Genomic DNA, 17,406 nt, shown 5'->3' on the forward strand with positions numbered 1-17,406 from the left:
GGCACATAAAAGGAAAACAAGACTACAGGGTAAATACCCATTTTATAGTGTACATTTTCTAGGATAAATACACATTTTGTGGGTTAAATAACTGCTACATGATGCATAACAAGTATATGTGGTAAATTTCAATTTTCGTAAAACATACTGGACACCTAACAAGCTCCTATTAAACCCCCAAAATACCCACAACATATATATAAGCATAAGTGTTTTCAAGGTAAAAATACCCATTTTGTGAGGCAAATAATGTTTATAGGGTTAATCCTCCTATTTCTTCTGTAAATACCTCTTATATTGGTAAATGCCATTAATAGGGTAAGTCCTCATTCTGAATGTGAACAGAGAAAACTGCAGGTTAGGGGTAAAAATGTATGTTTCAAATGGCATGTACCTATTTTATGGGGTAAATACCGGAATAAGTATATGAAGTGATTGCAGTTTCATGGGGTAAATACCAATATACTTTTATTACCTTCTGACTAATAAGAGTGCAAGCTTTCAGGACCACAAATGTCCCTTTTTCTTTGTGATACACAAAGTTGCATTGAAATTGAAAAAAGGAAAATATAAATTGTTTAGGAATTAGGGTAAGGGTGTGAGGTGTCTGGGCAGATGGTTAGTGTAACACAGCACTGCAAAAAAGGACACGTAAATGGGTAAAGAATTAGTTAAGGTGGGATGTGCACAGAGCATAATGTCTGTATATACAGTAGGAATACCTTATTAAAAAAGGTATACACTATTTACGTATATTTTATAATGAAGCATACATCCTTTCCCCTAATTGAAACCTCTATTCAATGTATCAAAATATGCATCAGTTTGTATTAGCATGTTTTTCTTTCTACGTTCTAATATTCCCCTTCATAATTGTAACTTTCATGTCCTTGATATTATGATTAGGGTTACAAAAGTGTTCCCCACATTTGTATGATGATGAAAATGTGTATTTGCAACCTTATGATACATAGGTTTAGTACCAGTTATAATGGCATAAACACCATTTATATAAGGACAAATTCCATTTTATAGGCTGAACAACCAATTTGTTGGGTAAATAACTATTATCGCTACAGAATATTTCATAGTGTAACTACCTTTTTCTGGGCTAACCAAATACCAATTATAGGGTTAGAGTTAGTACAAGTGTTGTAGCTTAATTACTTAATACAAATATTTTTTTACTGTTGATAGTTTAGAGTGTAAATATCTTTTGTAGAGTTAATACTCCTTTTTCAGGGAAAATTATTTATAATGTTACTATAGGGTTTAAAGGGTAAATACCTGATCAGGCAAAGTAGGTGGAAATATAGAATTATAGGTTAAATACCCTTAATGTGTTATATACCTTTTTGGACACAGGGTATTTCTTAAAGGGACATTTCACTACACAGGGTCACCAGCGGCCATACCGCACAGTGACTGCGCGGGCAGCAGAGAGGAGCATATTGCTACGTTTGCCTGTGGAGGCGTTCTGTGCCATCTTCCAGAAATACCCCCAGAGCCTGGTACGGACGGTGCAGGTGAGAGAGCTCAAGCAGTGCCAGCCTCACCCATACTGTGACACATCTATATATACACACACAACATGCATAGTGCCAGCCTTACCCACACTGCTACATCATCCATATATACACAACCTGGGTAGTGCCAACCTCATCCACACACTACGGTATTAAACCATACATATATACACAGCCCGGGCAGTGCCAGCAACAACTCAACACAAATACATCATTCATATACAGTATACACAGAGTGATCTGTGACAGCCTCCCACACATTGATTTCTTCATTCATATATTACACAGCAGTGCCAGCCTCCTTCTCTCTCTGCAGATCATCGCACTCCGCCTGCAAAGGGTCACCTTCCTCGCTCTCCATCACTATCTGGGTCTGACCAATGAGCTCTTCCAACATGTGAGGCTCTGCCCACTTCTCCCAGGTTCAGAGGTCAAGGATGAGGCGTGTAGGCTCAAAGGCAGTGGGGGTTAAAGAAGTAGGAGGAATCTGTTCTGGGAGGGGACTGTTAGAAGTAGGATGTGTATTTCGGTGAAAAGGGGTCCGTTTGTGAAGGGGAGGGGCCAGTGTGAAGAGTATTGGCCTGTTATAAGTAGGAGGGGCCTATTAGAAAAGGATACCTGTGTGTGGAGGCGTGGCCTCTTAAGAGGGAAGGTTCTTTTAAATGGCGAAGGAGCTTGATAGTCATTGATCCTGCCCTCCTTGTCTCCCCCCAGGTGCCTCAGTCTGAATCCCGCCCTCCTCAAGGTCACCGGCCCCGGCCCCGGCCCCCACGCCTCTCTAGACGTATGACACAAGACCTAGGTGAGACCTCACACCACTCTCTCTGGAGACCAGACCCCCTTTCTAGACCCCTCCACTCGATATGTACATTAGACCCCTCACGCTGCTGCTCCTCCCCCTTCCAGGTGACACAACCCCTCTCCCAGAGGCTCTGCCTCATCGCAGGCGAGCGCCGTCTCTGAGCCGCTATAAGACTGGGCTGGTGGGAAAGTCAGGTGGGTATAATGGGAGAGGGTGAAATCAAGGGGGATGGAGGGGTGCAGGGATCTGCCCCCAGCAGGGTGGTGGGGCAGTGAAATGTTGGTTTATACAGATGATTAGCCAACATTATTACCCATATTAATGTGCCAGTAGTGTAAAGAAAAGGATGACCAGCGGCACGTCATTTCCTGCACGTCAACATGTGTAGCTTTGATGCAGAGCATCACATTGAATGGGTGCAATAATGTTGGCAACATATGTAAATGAAAAGCTCTGTTATGTACCTGGTAGAAATTACCTCACATAGAACAAATACTCCACTACTGGAAAGACAGGGGTGCCCAATGCTACATCAAATTGACAAAACATATATGGTAATAAGTATAAAGTTTAAATACTTCAATAATAATAGTAATTACTTGGTTATTTAGTTAAACCCTTTGGCCAAAGGGTCGTAAGCCTGCATACCAAATGTCAAGTTATAACAAAAATGCAGGTCCTAGCACTAAAACTGTGAACCCTTCCTTTTACCTCTGTATGAGGGAAGCAAGTGAGTCTTGTCCATTCAGCAAAATACCAGAACCTCCCAAGTTAAAAAGGTGGGGAGGGGTGAGCTCTGGGGGGAGGTGCCACCTACCTCCATTTAACTGTTACCAGTCAGAAATTGATTAACACACACACATTCCCAGCTAGCTCAAACTCCCACACCCACTCCACTACTGGGTAGTTATGTTTATACTTTAGCTGAATTACCTGGATTTATTGGGTGACGGTAAATACTTAGGGTTGGGTAAATACCTGCTTTAGGGCAAACACAACTCTTGTTTGTGTCCATAGAATTTTACGAAAATATAAGAACCTCATGGCCAACGTAGTCTTCCCATTTTCCTTTGGGATAATATATTCTGGTTGGGTAAATATCTACTTTTGGGTTAATACTTTGTGGGTAAATTCTTAGTTTTGGATAAATAACAACTGGGAAATGCCTATTTTGGGGTCTTTACAGTGTGAATTTTCCTTTATATGATTGTATTAAATGAATGCTTCTTTGAAGTCCCTTATAGAGGTAATTCTCCCTTTTGGGTTTTTACATAGTGAATTGTTCCTAATGTATTTATATAGATATATTCTCTATTATGCATTTTTTATGGGTGAGTAATCCCTGATGGATTTGTATAGGGTGAATTATCTCTAATGGGTCCTTTATATGGGGAATTCACCCATGCAGTATGCTGTATTGTGTGTTTCTTCTACAGGATTCTGGCGCTCTCTGGACTGTGAGTTAGAAATATCTAATTCACCCGTCTCTCTCCAGGAGGGAGAGATCCCCAGGCCTGCTACCTCTTGGGTATGTTACCCTCTATGGGGCATTTACACTGTAATTACCCCATCCAGGGTCTTTTACAGGGAAATACAAATCTTGTATATATTGGATACATATATCCTGCTTTGGGTTTATTGGATTATTACTCCTCTCTGGGGCTTCTTTAGGGCAATCACCCCTCAGAGTCTGAGGACAGAGGAGACACGGAAGAAAAGATGGAGAGATTGCTAGAAACTGGCAAGAGACAGCTAGCCAAACTACTGGACCTAAAGGTCTATCTATATCTACCTACTGTATAACTGTCTGTCTCTCTGTCTGTCTGTCTGTCTGATCTATCTGTCTGTATCTCTATATTTCTATCTCACTTTGTTTCTGTCTTTCACTCTGTTCCTTTCTTTCCCTTTCTTCTTCTTTCTTGCTCCTTCTTGTTTCTCTGTCATCTATTTTCTTTTGTCCATGCTTTTTTCTTCTCTTTCTATTTCTCTCTCTTCTTCGCACGAAAAGCCCTGTTGAAGCCAGTTTTTATGTAATAGCATCAGATCGGAGCTATCACAATTTATAGAATAAGGGCCTCTGTCTCTCTCTTTCTTTCCCATATCTCCCTCTCTCTTAGTACCCAACTTTGCTGGATAACAGGGTATCTCTACATCATGTGAAGGCTGAGACGGTGATCGCTCAACAGGGAGAGCAGGTGAGAGAGAGAACAGGGTGAGAGGAAGCTCACTATTTAAAAATATGAGTCACTCTCTTTCTCCCCTTTTTCTTTACCTCCTCTTTCTCCCATCCCTCTCTCTCCCTCTCTGTCTCTCTCACCATCCATCTCTCCCTCTCTGTCTCTCTCACCATCCATCTCTACCTCTCTGTCTCTCTCACCATCCATCTCTACCTCTCTCTCTTTCTTTGTCTCTCTCAGGATGTCGGTCTGCACTTTGTGCTTACTGGCTGTCTCCACGTATATCAGGGTGTCTCTGGCCGGGAGGACACCTGTCTCTTTGAGGCTGCCCCTGGTGAGATGGTTGGACAGCTGACAGTTCTCACCGGGGAGCCCCTGATCTTCACTATCAAATCCTTGCGAGACTGCTCCTTCCTGCGGCTCAGCCGCTCTCACTTCTACCAGTCAGTTTCACTGCAGTCTGTTCTCTCTCACTGTTTCACTACTGTCTGTTTTAGTCTTTATCCTTCTTTCTCACCCTCACTTCCATATCTATTTTTCCTTTCCCTAACTTACGTGTATCTCTCTCTCCTTTCTTTTTCTCACCTCTCTTTCTACATAGTCTTGCTCTCGTTTGTGTGAGAGCAGTCCGTGTTGGAGTGTTTGGACAGAAGTTTTTGTGAGCTGTGTCTTTATTTCTGTGTGTTGTGTTTTCTTTCACACTATTGTATTGTAGCTGACTTTTAAGTCGGTTTTAGGGCCATCACAGATAAAGCTGATAACTCCACTGTCCCCCAAATTTGAATGAATTAAAATGCTAATCAGAATGTATGACCTGAAGATTGTTGCCCAAGAGTTTGTGTCAGTGGAAGACTGTGTGTTAGCAAGGGGGGCGGGGGGAAGAAAGATTGTTGCACAGGCCATTGTGTTGTGGAAGCCGGTGGGGAAGATGGTTGTCTGTGAGAATGTAAAATCTGCTTCATGTGTGAATATGAAGATTGGAATTCTCTTAAGTTAAGACGATATGATAAGGGTCACTACATCTCATGCCCCAACATTTCTGTCAGATTTACTGTGAGGAGATGAATTAAGGCCTGAACGACCACTTAGTATTACAGTATTTAGGATGGGGTTCTAAAGGGCATATTTATTAAGTGCTGGTACGAATTATCACACCCATTCCGGCATTAACTCCCGGTTAAGTCTATGGGACTTAATGCCGGGAAGGGTGTAATAACCCATACTGGTACCTGATAAAAGTGCCCCTAAATCTGTGAAGTTATCGGTGTTTTTGTAACAAGTATACATCATATACATGCTCTCTGTAAGAGTCTGAAATAGTAAAGCACGCCTGTTTAAAGACTAGAAAAATGTTGGAGGTCTTTTGGGACGGACTGTAATAGATTTAACAGAAAGTGCTCTATCTCCCAAAAAGTGGTCAGGAGCTGATTGAAGTATTCGTTAAAATAGCCATATTCCGGACACATTCAAATGATAAGAACCACATCGATAATTCCTAGCCATAAGGGATAAACATGCGTCCAGATTAGGGAGAGTGGTAGGGAAAGGGATGCCCTGAAACGAGTCTGGATAACGCAAAAATAGTAGACTGGATTGTCAAAAAGGATATTAACCTCTCTGTCACTGAACTGTGTGGGCCGCGGACCCATTGCAAGGCTGCTCCTCTGATCTTCTTGATCTACACTGAGTCTGACGCTATGACATTTTTAATGCACCAGCGCTGATGTCATAGTGTCAGTGTAGGATAAGGAGATCAGAGCTACTCAGCCACACTATCAAGTTAGAGATTATCTCATACCTATACTTGATTTTATACATGCAATTCCCATCCAGCAACCATACTCGCCAGATCACTATATCAATTAAATCTGATTATAGCCAGAACTGATAGCAGCCAGACGATTTCTGGCAATTATCCAAGATTTATCACAGACTGATATTGTTGATCAGGAGATTTGAACACAATTGCTTGTTAGATCCCTTACACTGTCGATATCTTATGTCAGCTAATACTACCATTGTTTTGGATAAGTGCCATTATCACCATTGTTTTTATTTTTAAGCAACAGTATATAATTATCCTAGCCATGATATATTTTGAGCCATTTGTATTCTTTATACCTGGGTTTACGTACACCGTTTCCTCTATTTTATAAATATTGTATGTCCATTTAGTTAGCAGCATTGATGTTATCCTGATTGAATTAAAATTGTTTTTCTTACACTCTAAAGCATTTTTGCACTGATTAGTAACACACAACCCTTATCTGGGTTGTCTGCAATTGGGACAACACCCATATTAACAGTATGTTTATTAAAGTGCATTCAATAAAACAATTAATTTTAAAGGCAGCCTGACCACCAACTTTTACATCATTGGAAGCAAGTTCAGTCAAGGGCTTAGACTCTCTCTCCCTCTGTTTTTGCTTCAACAACCATTTACTTAGCCCCTTGCACCCTCCACGTATTAATCAGGCTGAGGCAGGAGTTAACTCTCTTCTGTTCATTCAAACATTACTGAAATGTATGTTTTACTAGATTTTAAAAATATACTAGATTAGAAAAATCCAGAATTTGTAGCTACTTGATCAAGTATCAGATCAGTTAGTTTTTATTGGTGTAGGTTTGTTTTAGAGGAATTCAGCTCTTCCAGGAGAATATTTAGAGATGCTGGGACTATTTTTCTCAGCAGGTAGCAGGCATTAGTGCAATAACACTTTAGCCCAGACTCTCTTTCACGGGTGGCTAATCCATTTAGAATGGAGGCTGCTCCTGCTGGCCGTTGTGTGTTTCATGCTGCAACACGCCAGTGTGAGCCATAACGGCTGCTACATACTGTATGTAGACCTACCCATACTTCCTTCACCCTCGATATCTCAGTTAAATGATAATCTTTGTGGTATGCAAAAATGTACTGATGCAGCCACGAGTATCCGAACACTTGCCTTCTGTGACATTTCTGCAGACAGACTAATGGCCCATCGGATTAACACAGCGGGGGTCCCTGGCAGTCCCATTCAAACTGAATGAGAGTGCCAGGGACCCCCGCTGTGTTAATCCGATGGGCCATTAGTCTGTTTGCAGAAATGTCACTGAAATGTTGCAGCATTACTGGGAGATTGCCCCAGATTTTCCAAGGCAAGTGTTCGGATACTCGTGGCTGCATCTGGAACTAGCTTTCTTTCTAGTATTATTGATCAAAATAAGCTGTATAATATAGTTACATAGTAGATGAGGTTTGAAAAAAAGACATATGCCCATCAAGTTCAACATGTGCTACATTTTGACAACAAATCTAAATCCTATATTTATATTTATAGTATTTTCATCTAGAAGAAGGCAAACAAAGAATCCCAGTGAAACATTATCTACTGATGTCTCACAAGGGGAAAAAAAAATATTTCCTTCCCGACTCCAAGAATTGGCAATCAGATTACTCCCTCGATCAACATCCTTCCCATGTTTACTTATTTGGTATATCTCTGTATACCTTTCCTTTCTAAAAAGATGTTCAATCTTTTTTTTTAAGATATGTATTGTATCTGCCATCACAGTCTTCAAGGATAATGAATTCCACATTTTAACTGCCCTTACTGTAAAGAACCTTAGAGCTGTTAAAGTTAGGCATTAGTGGATATTCACTAGAGAGAGCAGTTAGCTGTTAATGAACCTTTGTACTAAGATCATATTTTTTGTGTGTGAACATTTCAGTTCCCAAAAAGTAGTACAAACCTTCATAAAAAGTGTGTAGTATGTATGAAGATTATTGTGTAAATTCATACATATGATCAGGGTTGCCGACAGGGGGGGGGGGGGGGACAACTGGGACAGGTGTCCTGGGCCCTGTGGCTGCAGGGAGCCGGCACTGCAAGTTGGGCCCGACCTCTGGCCAGGCCCGGTTGCTGGTCCTGCTGCCACCAGGCCCTGGCTCTCCCCCAGCTTCAGGCCTCTCCATCACTCTGTCCCATGCCAAGCTTCCAATGCTGGCGCGTGATGGGCTCTCTCTGATGTCAGCGCACCGGAAGTAAGCTTGGCCCAGCTTCCGGTGCGCACCTGAATGAGAGGGAATCCCGGCGTGCGCTGATGTCACAAGCTCGGCGTGGGGTAGAGTGAGGGAGAGGCCTGCAGCTGGGGGAGAGACGGGGCCTTGGGGCGTGAGGACCCGGCAGCCGGGCCTGGCCAGAGGTCGGGCCCAACCTGCAGCATCGGCCAGCCGGGCCCACGACGCCACCAGTCCTGGCCTGACCGAAGGTAAGTCTGTATTTTTTATGTACTGTGGTGGGGGGGAGAGGGGTGTATTTTTACATGTATTGAGGGTGGGTGGGTGTATTTTTTTTTTTATATGTATTGGTGGGAGGGTGTATTTTTATATGTGATGGGTGTGTGTATTTTTATATGAATGGGGGGTGGGTGTCTTTTTATATGTAGTGGGAGTGTATTTTTTTGTGTGTGTTGGGGTGTGGGTGTATTTTTTTAAATTTTTTTATATGTATTGGGGGTGTATTTTTATATGTATTGGGTGGGTGTCTTTTTATATGTTTTGGTAGGGGGGGTGGGTCTATTTTTATATTTATTGGGGGGTTGGGTGTATTTTGTATATGTACTGGGGGGGGTGGGTGTATTTTTATTATTTGTCTGAGATGGGTGTATTTAGGGGGTGGAGTTTTTTGGTATGTATTTTGTGGGGGGGTATCGAGTGAGGATGGGGTAGTTGACGGAAGGTGGGGCGAGTAAGAGGAGAGAGGAGGTGAGGGAGGGAGTGAGGAAAAGAGGGAGTAAGAGTGAGCCGCAGAGGAGAGAAATACATGGGAAGGGGGGGAAACAGAGGGGGCTTGTGAGGTGTGAAATGGGGGTGGGTGTCGCAATACTGCCGACACAGGGGTGGGGGGGAACCACGGACGAAACTCTAGTCCTGTGAAAATAATACATTTTGTTAACCTATATATGGAAACATTAGTGCTGCGTCTAAAACATTTTGGTTGATACATAGTATTTTAATTCTGGCTAACAATATAAACAGACTTTTTAGGATTTAAGCCAGTTTCCACTTGGTGGATGATTTTGCTGTACCTTCTACTTTTTGGTGCAGAAATGAAAAATTGTTTAGTACATTCCATTCCTATTGCCAAGCAAGGTAGATAAGGGAAACTCCTTTATTGGGTGCTCCTAATACTTCCAGTGGTGCTGTGAGACAATCAATAGCATGATGTGAGCAGGGTTCCAATCCCCATAGATATATTAGGCAGTCTTAAACATCTCAGGTTCCATGAAAAAGGAAATGGTGTGGTAACGTATTCCAACTTATCAGGGAGAAAGCCTTCTAACCTGTCCGGTGAGCTTCTACTCCACCTGGCGGTCCCTCTCTGGGCGGGCTTCCAAATTCTCCCGTGACTCCACGTATCCTTAGGGGGCGGCCCCAGTCACTTCTACAGCGCACGGCTCGGCGTGCGCTGTGCTATCAAGCCCCGCCCCCCAGTCCGGCCGGTCCCAGTCCCTACCTTGTCGCGCACCTTTCCCCAGCAGTGCGCGACAGGTTTTCAGGCAGGCAGGGGAATTTGACATTATCCTCCGCGACGGAAGCGTGGCCACGCCCCCCGCCGGTGGTTCAGCCAATAAGGGCGAACCAGCCGCGGGACATCATGGCCACGCCTCCGCAAACCCACAGCCACGCCCCCTCCCATCGCAAAGCTTCCCTCTCCCTTCAGACCGCCTATCCGCGGTGTAGCGCTGTGCACGCGCCGCCCCCCCCCCCCCCCCCCGCCGGGCGCACGTGCCACAGTGAAGACTGGAGACTCAGCCTTAGAGTGTATACTTACACTACCGGCTCAGCCTCCGGTGTGTTGCTTTAGTTGGGGGTGGACCCTGCTCCGTGGCGTGCATCCGTCCCAGTCGTAGAGTCATAGGTAAGGTAGTGGGAAACGAGCACTGCAATCAGGATCAGACTGGGGGCAAAGTGCTATTCAAAAAAAGAACTTTATTGCGGCATACAAGCCAAAGATAAAATTACATGAGGAGGATCCTCCTCATGTAATTTTATCTTTGGCTTGTATGCCGCATTAAAGTTCTTTTTTTGAAAAGCACTTTGCCTCCAGCCTGATCCTGATTGCAGTGCTCGTTTCTCATTACCTTACCTATTGCCAAGCACAATTTAATTCTGTCCTCCAAAATATTTGACTAAATGCAGTTTTGACACTTAAGGTGCACACTGAGAAAATAGCACATACGTTGGCGCTCACAGAAGCACAATTAAACGTGAGATTTCCATGTGTCAAGTTTACGCCCAAAAAGCTATTTGTGATGCTTAATACTTGTGTATAAAAAGTTTCACAACCAGAATTAACCTGGGCTGTAGCTATTATAAAGTAATTTATGTTGAATCTCTAAAATTGAAACTGTGTAAAGATAATGTTATTTGGGAAATAAATGATTATCCGTTTTGAAATATTAATTAAAAATGTACTTTATTAATTAAGTATTTAATGTGTTTTATATTCTGTTTAAAAAAAACTTTTTATTAATTATTTTATACAGCAAGGGGTACAGAAAATAAAGGGGTTAGGACAAGGGGAACAGCATACAAGATCCACCAAAAAATGAAACAATTAGTACAGCACCTTTGTTTCCCAAACTTATACAGACAGTATGTGGATTTGCATAACATTCAAAAGTTGTTTATCGTTTTGTCACGTCTGGATTTGGGTGCTTTCTTGCATATATTTTTATTGTGATATTTTATTTGTTTATTTTGTATTGGGGAAATGGAATACAGAAATCGAGATAGGAGAGGGAGCCAGGCAAGTAAACCACCAGTCCTAACGCTTTTCAGTGTCCTTATCGCAAGGTATGAATGGTCCTTTGCACCTACATTACTGTATGGTCAATAGTCACTTTTTATCCGACTGAACCATCTTCCAGGGGTAATTGGCCTTGCTCAGTAGTCACAAACCCTGAGAACCCATATGATGGTGATTATCCCTTAATTCATGAATCTCAGATCTTGTAAAATGTTTTGACTCTTTGTTTCATAGGGATGCCAGTTTTTCCATTAACATAACCTCGTTGACTACTGTTTATTTATATATGCATTCATTGGTTAACATCTATTAAAAGTCTCTCTTCCTACTTTCTCTCCCCCTTTCTCACCCCTCCCTCTCTTTCTCTAACCTCCTCTTTCTGCCGACTTTCTCCCCTTGCCACCCCCCCCCCCCCCCACCTCTCTTTCGGTCTGTCTTTCCCCTTCTCTCTCCCTCTCTCTCAGGATCCTGCACTTTGACCCCCCAGTCCTCCTCTCGGTGGCTCATTCCGTTGCATGCCTGGTCTCTCCCTTCGTTCGTCAGTTGGATTTTGCTATTGACTGGATAGGGGTAGAGGCCGGGAGAGTTATCTACAGGTAAGGGAGGGGCTAACAGAGGGGGAGAGGCCAATACAGGGAAGACAACACAGGGAGGGGGCTAATACAGGGCAGTAGCAATGGTACCTCTATGACCATTCACTGGCCCACCAATTTTCTGCTTCTCTCCACATGTTTCATCTACCTCTCTTTTCTCTCCAGCCCCTCTCTCTCTCCTTTCTCCTCTGCCCATTATTGCTCTCCTTTCTCCCATGCTCCTTTCTCTTTGTGCCCCTCTCTTCTTTCTCCCCCACACTTCTTGCTCTCTACTTTATGACCCATGCCTCTTTCCCTCCCCCCCCTCTCCCTTCCTCTGTCTCTATTTCTCAAAATCTTCCTCCCCTGTCTATTTCACCATCCCCATCTCTCCCTCTTTCCCCATTGCCCTCTTTCTTCTCCCTACTGTTTGCCATCCCCTCTCTCTCCCTTGTACTCTTTCTCTTCCTCTTTAGCTGCCCTTCTAACTATAACCCACCTCTCTCCCACCCACCCTCTTTATTTTCTCCTCCACTGCTACACCTCCAGACAGGAGGACCCTTCCGATTGTACTTACATTGCCCTGAATGGGCGTCTCCGCTCTGTGATCCAATGCCCGGATGGAAAGACGTGTGTGGTGGGGGAGCATGGACGGGGTGAACTAATTGGAGTGGTGAGACTGGAGGATTCAGGGAGATAATTCCCTTAACCCATTCTCTTACCCTCTCAACCAGTCCCTCATTCTCTCCCCAACCAGCATCTCTCCTTCCACTATTCCCTCAGGTCTGTTCCCTCTCCATTTGTTTCCTTTGTCCTTGACTTATACCCATAGTCCCCCTTAACCCACTGACTTGTTTCCACCTCCCTCCCCGAGACTTGTCTTCCTCTTCCTTTGACCTCTCCCCCCATGCCCCATTCAAGGTGGAGGCTCTGACCCACAGATCAAGAGCTACATCTGTCCATGCTGTGCGAGACTCAGAGCTGGCAAAGTTACCCGAGGGAGCACTGACCTACATCAAGAAAAGATACCCACAGGTAACTGTGACGGTAGAGGCTCAGAGACTAGCATATTAAAGGTTAAGCCTGGTCTCTGGCCCCTATCTATCTGATGGGTATACAGGATTGCCCTGTACACCCATCTAACTGTGGCTCATGTGGCCAGCATTTTATGTGATTAAACCCAGTAATGTATACAGTATGTGTAAATTGAAAGCATAAAAATATGTTTTAAAGCATAGAAAAGAAAAAGATGGCGCTAAATGAGCTTGCAACAATGTAAGTAATGGTAATTATTATCACTATACAAAAGGAATGACGCCTGCTGCTGAGGTATATTGGAAGGGAGTCTTCAATTCCAACACGTATATAAAGAATAGATGACAGGAAAATATATTTCAGCGCATGGGATCAATTTAAGGAGAGAACTTAATGTCCCAGAGGCCAAGGGATTCCAAATGAGGTCTCACTGTAGATGTGTGTAGTACAAACAGTCATTTAATAAAATAAAATCAAAAACAAAAACTTGATAAAACAATTATCCCAGTTGAGTGCAAAAAAATACACCAACACAAAAATGAATATTAAATTAAAAATAAAACATTCATCTTATACTAAGCTTCTAAAAGAACAGGTGCTTGTTACTCTGAAAAGCACCCCTTACTTAAATACATTTGCATGCATAAAAAAAAAAATATGGAATAAAAATATCCTCTTTCTCACAGATATACCACTTCTTTGGCTGGTTGAAGATTTCAAGTGTTTGTATAGTTAACTATACAAACACTTGAAATCTTCAACCAGCCAAAGAAGTGGTATATCTGTGAGAAAGAGGATATTTTTATTCCATATTTTTTTTTTTTTGCGCCAACACTCCTAACATTGTGGACATCACACGATCGACGGGGGATAGCTGGAGTAAGAGATGTGAGGTGGAGTATGCAGATGTAAGACGCAAGAACGCTGAGACACGAAGCCAGCAGCGCCTTTTGGAGGCGCATCACGTGACTGCTAAGACACTTGCGGACAGAGAACTGCACTGGACGGCAGCAGAGGAGGAAGTGGAGCAGCTGGTGGGTCGCAGTATCCTAAGGACATGTGCAGCAAACCACTCGTTTAAGCCGGAGGCAACAAGGAGCAGAGAGGAACTGGTCCCACCTGTAGTATCCCACAGATACTCAGTAAAGGTAACTGCAGCCTGCACCGGGTGAGTGGAGCCAAAATATCTCTCTGCTGAGAGATCAAATACAACTGTGGAAAGTTCTGTGTGAAGAGCCAGCAACACTCCAGGTCAAGGGTTAACACCTGCACATACAGGCATACCCCGGTTTAAGGACACTCACTATAAGTACACTCGCGAGTAAGTACATCTCGCTCAATAGGCAAACGGCAGCTCACGCATGCGCCTGTCAGCACGTCCTGAACAGCAATACCGGCTCCCTACCTGTACTGAAACTGTGCGCAAGCGGGGAGACTATAGAGCCCGTTACAAATGCGTTATTCACATCAGTTATGCACGTATATGACGATTGCAGTACAGTACATGCATCTATAAGTGGGGAAAAGGCAGTGCTTCACTTTAAGTACATTTTCGCTTTACATACATGCTCCGGTCCCATTGCGTACGTTAATGCGGGGTATGCCTGTACTTAACCTGTGTATGCACAGTAGCCCATTCTTTCACTCTGTGAGAGCTGCAAACAGTGTACAAGATATCTCTTTAAGGGATCTGTGTTTCCACTGCTCTCCTACCTCTTCCCTCTTAGGCTAAGGCCCCGCTCCCTCCGTCAGCGCTCCCGCACTGCAGACAGGCGGGGCGCTGACAGACACAGACCGCGATATGCGGTCTGTAGGGAGCCGGAGCGGGAAGTGGGCGGGAGTGGGAGGCTTGAGCGGGAGGGGGGGCGTGGCTTGAGCGGAGGGACCCGCTACTCTTTCCCCCCCCCCCCCCCTTCCTCCACGGCTCGGGCTGGAGCTGCTGATTGAAGGTACAGTAAATAAAGCAACACACACACACACAGGCACTCATACACACACACACACACACACACCCACAGGCACTCATACACACACACACACACGCAGGCACTCATACATACACACACACACAGGCACACACATACACAAACACAGACAGGCACACACATACACAAACACAGATAGGCACTCAGACACACATACACAGACAGGCACTCACGCTGCTTTCACTCCACGCTCCTCCCCGCTCCCCGAAGCCTCTCCTCCTCCCGAAGCCTCCCCTCCTCATTTGCTCACAGCCACACCACGTAACGCGTCGAAGCTAGGGATTACAATTCTCTTGTATCCGCTAGCGGCTGACGCGTCACAGCGTGTAGTGAGCTGTGCAGCCAGGGGGGACCGGGACCGGCTCGGGAGGATTCCCTTGCTGGTGGGGAACGCCCGTGCAGCCGCCGTGCCGCCGGGCGCAGCGGGTCCCAGCCCTTACCCAGCCATATATACTACAAGTACAGAAATATAAAGATTGACTATCCTTTCCACCACTTACACCAACTTATCTCTTATTTTTGTAGCATGCTCTAAACGAAGAAGCTCAGTAGTACTACTTTTTTCGCCCCAATTTTTTTTTACTGCTATATACCATCAGTTTGTTTCATTGACAATATATGTTCATATCATATTCCTTGGAGGCAAATATTTAGTGATCATCTGCATTGGGTTCTGTTAGCAACACCTAGGGGGTTTACAAAGAGGATCTAATAGTCTTCATTGTTCCCCCAGGAAGGAAGTACAGGTTCACCACAGACATCACTAATATTGCAGACATTTTAAATGGTTATATATATATGCATGCAAATGTATGTAAGTAAGGGATGCTTTTCAGAGTAACAAGCGCCTGTTCTTTTAGAAGCTTAGTATAAGATGAATGTTTTATTTTTAATTTAATATTCATTTTTGTGTTGGTGTAATTTTTTGCACCCAGCTGGGATAATTGTTTTATCAAGTTTTTGTTTTGTTTTATTTTATTAAATGACTTGTACTACACACATCTAGAGTAAGACCTCATTTGGAATCCCTTGGCCTCTGAGACATTAAGTTCTCTCCTTAAATTGATCCCATGCGCTGAAATATATTTTGCTGTCATGTTTTAAATCATAGCCAGGGTCTCTGGACATGCAGGTGTCATGAGAGAGAGGATTTGGCCCGGGATAAAAGGGGTTACACCCTATTTGGCCACCCTCTACTCTCACCTGGGAAGCAAGGGGTTAACTGGACTGGGGTGCAGTAATGTGTTTTTGCCTTGCTTTAGCCATCCAACTGTTTATTCCCCTGTATAAATGTATTGTTTCTGTGCCAGTGGCTGCACCACACACACACTGGGGCTTAAGGGGTTAATGAGCTACAGTTTAGGAAAATACAAATATGTGTGGTGTCTTTTCAGAAATATCTGGGCTTCAAAAGGCTTGATTGAAGTTGCGTGTGAAAAGTACAGAAGGGGTTTAGTGTACAGTATGTTAATACCTAATTGGCAGACCAAGGGTATATTGCTGATAGAGACAGCTAGGCCCATGTCTGGAGCATTGGGTGTGAAATCTAGCACCTGTGACAAATGTTCTCTACATACGAGTCCCTGCTTCAAAGGATTTATTGACCAGGGGTTATGGGGGCCTGGGGTGTGGTTACCCAAGGAGATATCAGAATGAGTGACCTTATTAAATATAAGAATACCATGAGATGTCCTCGGCTGAACATGCTAAAAATTACATACAGAGGCGGCACACTTTATTCGAACACGGCTAGAGCCGCAAGCCGCGAGATTTCCCGGCTTTCGTGTTGAATCCCCTCGGCGTGCCGCGCGTCACCGATGCGGGGTCACGCTTTATCGGGAGCGTGCGCGCATGGCGTGCGTGCCCAGGGCTCCCTTCGATGTGGGGGATGGCGGTGGGGGGCTCCGGGGGACCCGGCGGACCCGGAGAGGAGAGGGGGAAGCCCCGATCGGAGGACCGATCCTCCGAGGCTCCGGCGCATGCGCGAGACAATGCAACGCGCGCCCGGTATCTGTCGCGGCCGAGACCGGGTAAATGTTAGAATAAACTCGGCCGCGACAGTATGTGTAACCGGAGGACCGAGCCACAAATAACGATTACAGACACATGATGTCTAGCAGGTCCTAAGAGACAGATATTAATATCTCTCTTAATTTTAGTATTACATGGTAATATTTAGTCTCATTGGGAGCGTCATGTGTGCCAGAATGTATTAATATGTCTCGCGTGCCAGTAAGTATTACTGAACTGAAGTTATGGAGTTATTTAGATAGGAAAAGCAGTTTTTAAACGTCCTTGGGTGGGAGGAGTTTTACTCTGGGGAAAACTGTCAACCTCACCACTGATTTATGTGAGGGGCTGGGTTTAGGTTGTGTTCAATGGGAAATAATTGTATAAGAACCAGGCTCAGCCTATGGGTATTGTCTTTCGTGTCTTTGTGTCATTTTGAGATCGCTGTATGAACTGCTAATCAAGATTCGTGATTATTTCATAATTCCAACTTTAAGTAAGTGCA

The 17,406-nt window shown here is 44.2% G+C and overlaps 1 protein-coding gene across 7 annotated transcripts in view; it reads left to right on the plus strand.

The window, feature by feature from the left end:
• The window catches only part of LOC142489152 (patatin-like phospholipase domain-containing protein 6), a 62,085-nt gene that overhangs the window by 25,608 nt on the left and 19,071 nt on the right, over nucleotides 1-17,406 (plus strand). For 5 of the 7 annotated variants that reach the window (XR_012799808.1, XM_075589415.1, XM_075589419.1 and 2 more), the window contains 11 exons: nucleotides 1,398-1,526; nucleotides 1,843-1,923; nucleotides 2,241-2,328; nucleotides 2,433-2,522; nucleotides 3,765-3,856; nucleotides 4,000-4,104; nucleotides 4,446-4,523; nucleotides 4,746-4,948; nucleotides 11,764-11,895; nucleotides 12,421-12,544; nucleotides 12,793-12,906. Coding sequence is in view for 6 of the 7 variants with exons in the window: in XM_075589415.1 (XP_075445530.1) it covers nucleotides 1,398-1,526; nucleotides 1,843-1,923; nucleotides 2,241-2,328; nucleotides 2,433-2,522; nucleotides 3,765-3,856; nucleotides 4,000-4,104; nucleotides 4,446-4,523; nucleotides 4,746-4,948; nucleotides 11,764-11,895; nucleotides 12,421-12,544; nucleotides 12,793-12,906 (1,236 nt within the window). In the remaining variant the exon portion in view is untranslated. The remainder of the gene's footprint in view (nucleotides 1-1,397; nucleotides 1,527-1,842; nucleotides 1,924-2,240; nucleotides 2,329-2,432; nucleotides 2,523-3,764; nucleotides 3,857-3,999; nucleotides 4,105-4,445; nucleotides 4,524-4,745; nucleotides 4,949-11,763; nucleotides 11,896-12,420; nucleotides 12,545-12,792; nucleotides 12,907-17,406) is intronic. The other 2 variants (XM_075589418.1, XM_075589416.1) reach the window with 2 other exon arrangements.

The sequence above is a fragment of the Ascaphus truei genome, chromosome 3 (assembly GCF_040206685.1).
Source record: "Ascaphus truei isolate aAscTru1 chromosome 3, aAscTru1.hap1, whole genome shotgun sequence".
Lineage (NCBI taxonomy): Eukaryota > Metazoa > Chordata > Amphibia > Anura > Ascaphidae > Ascaphus > Ascaphus truei.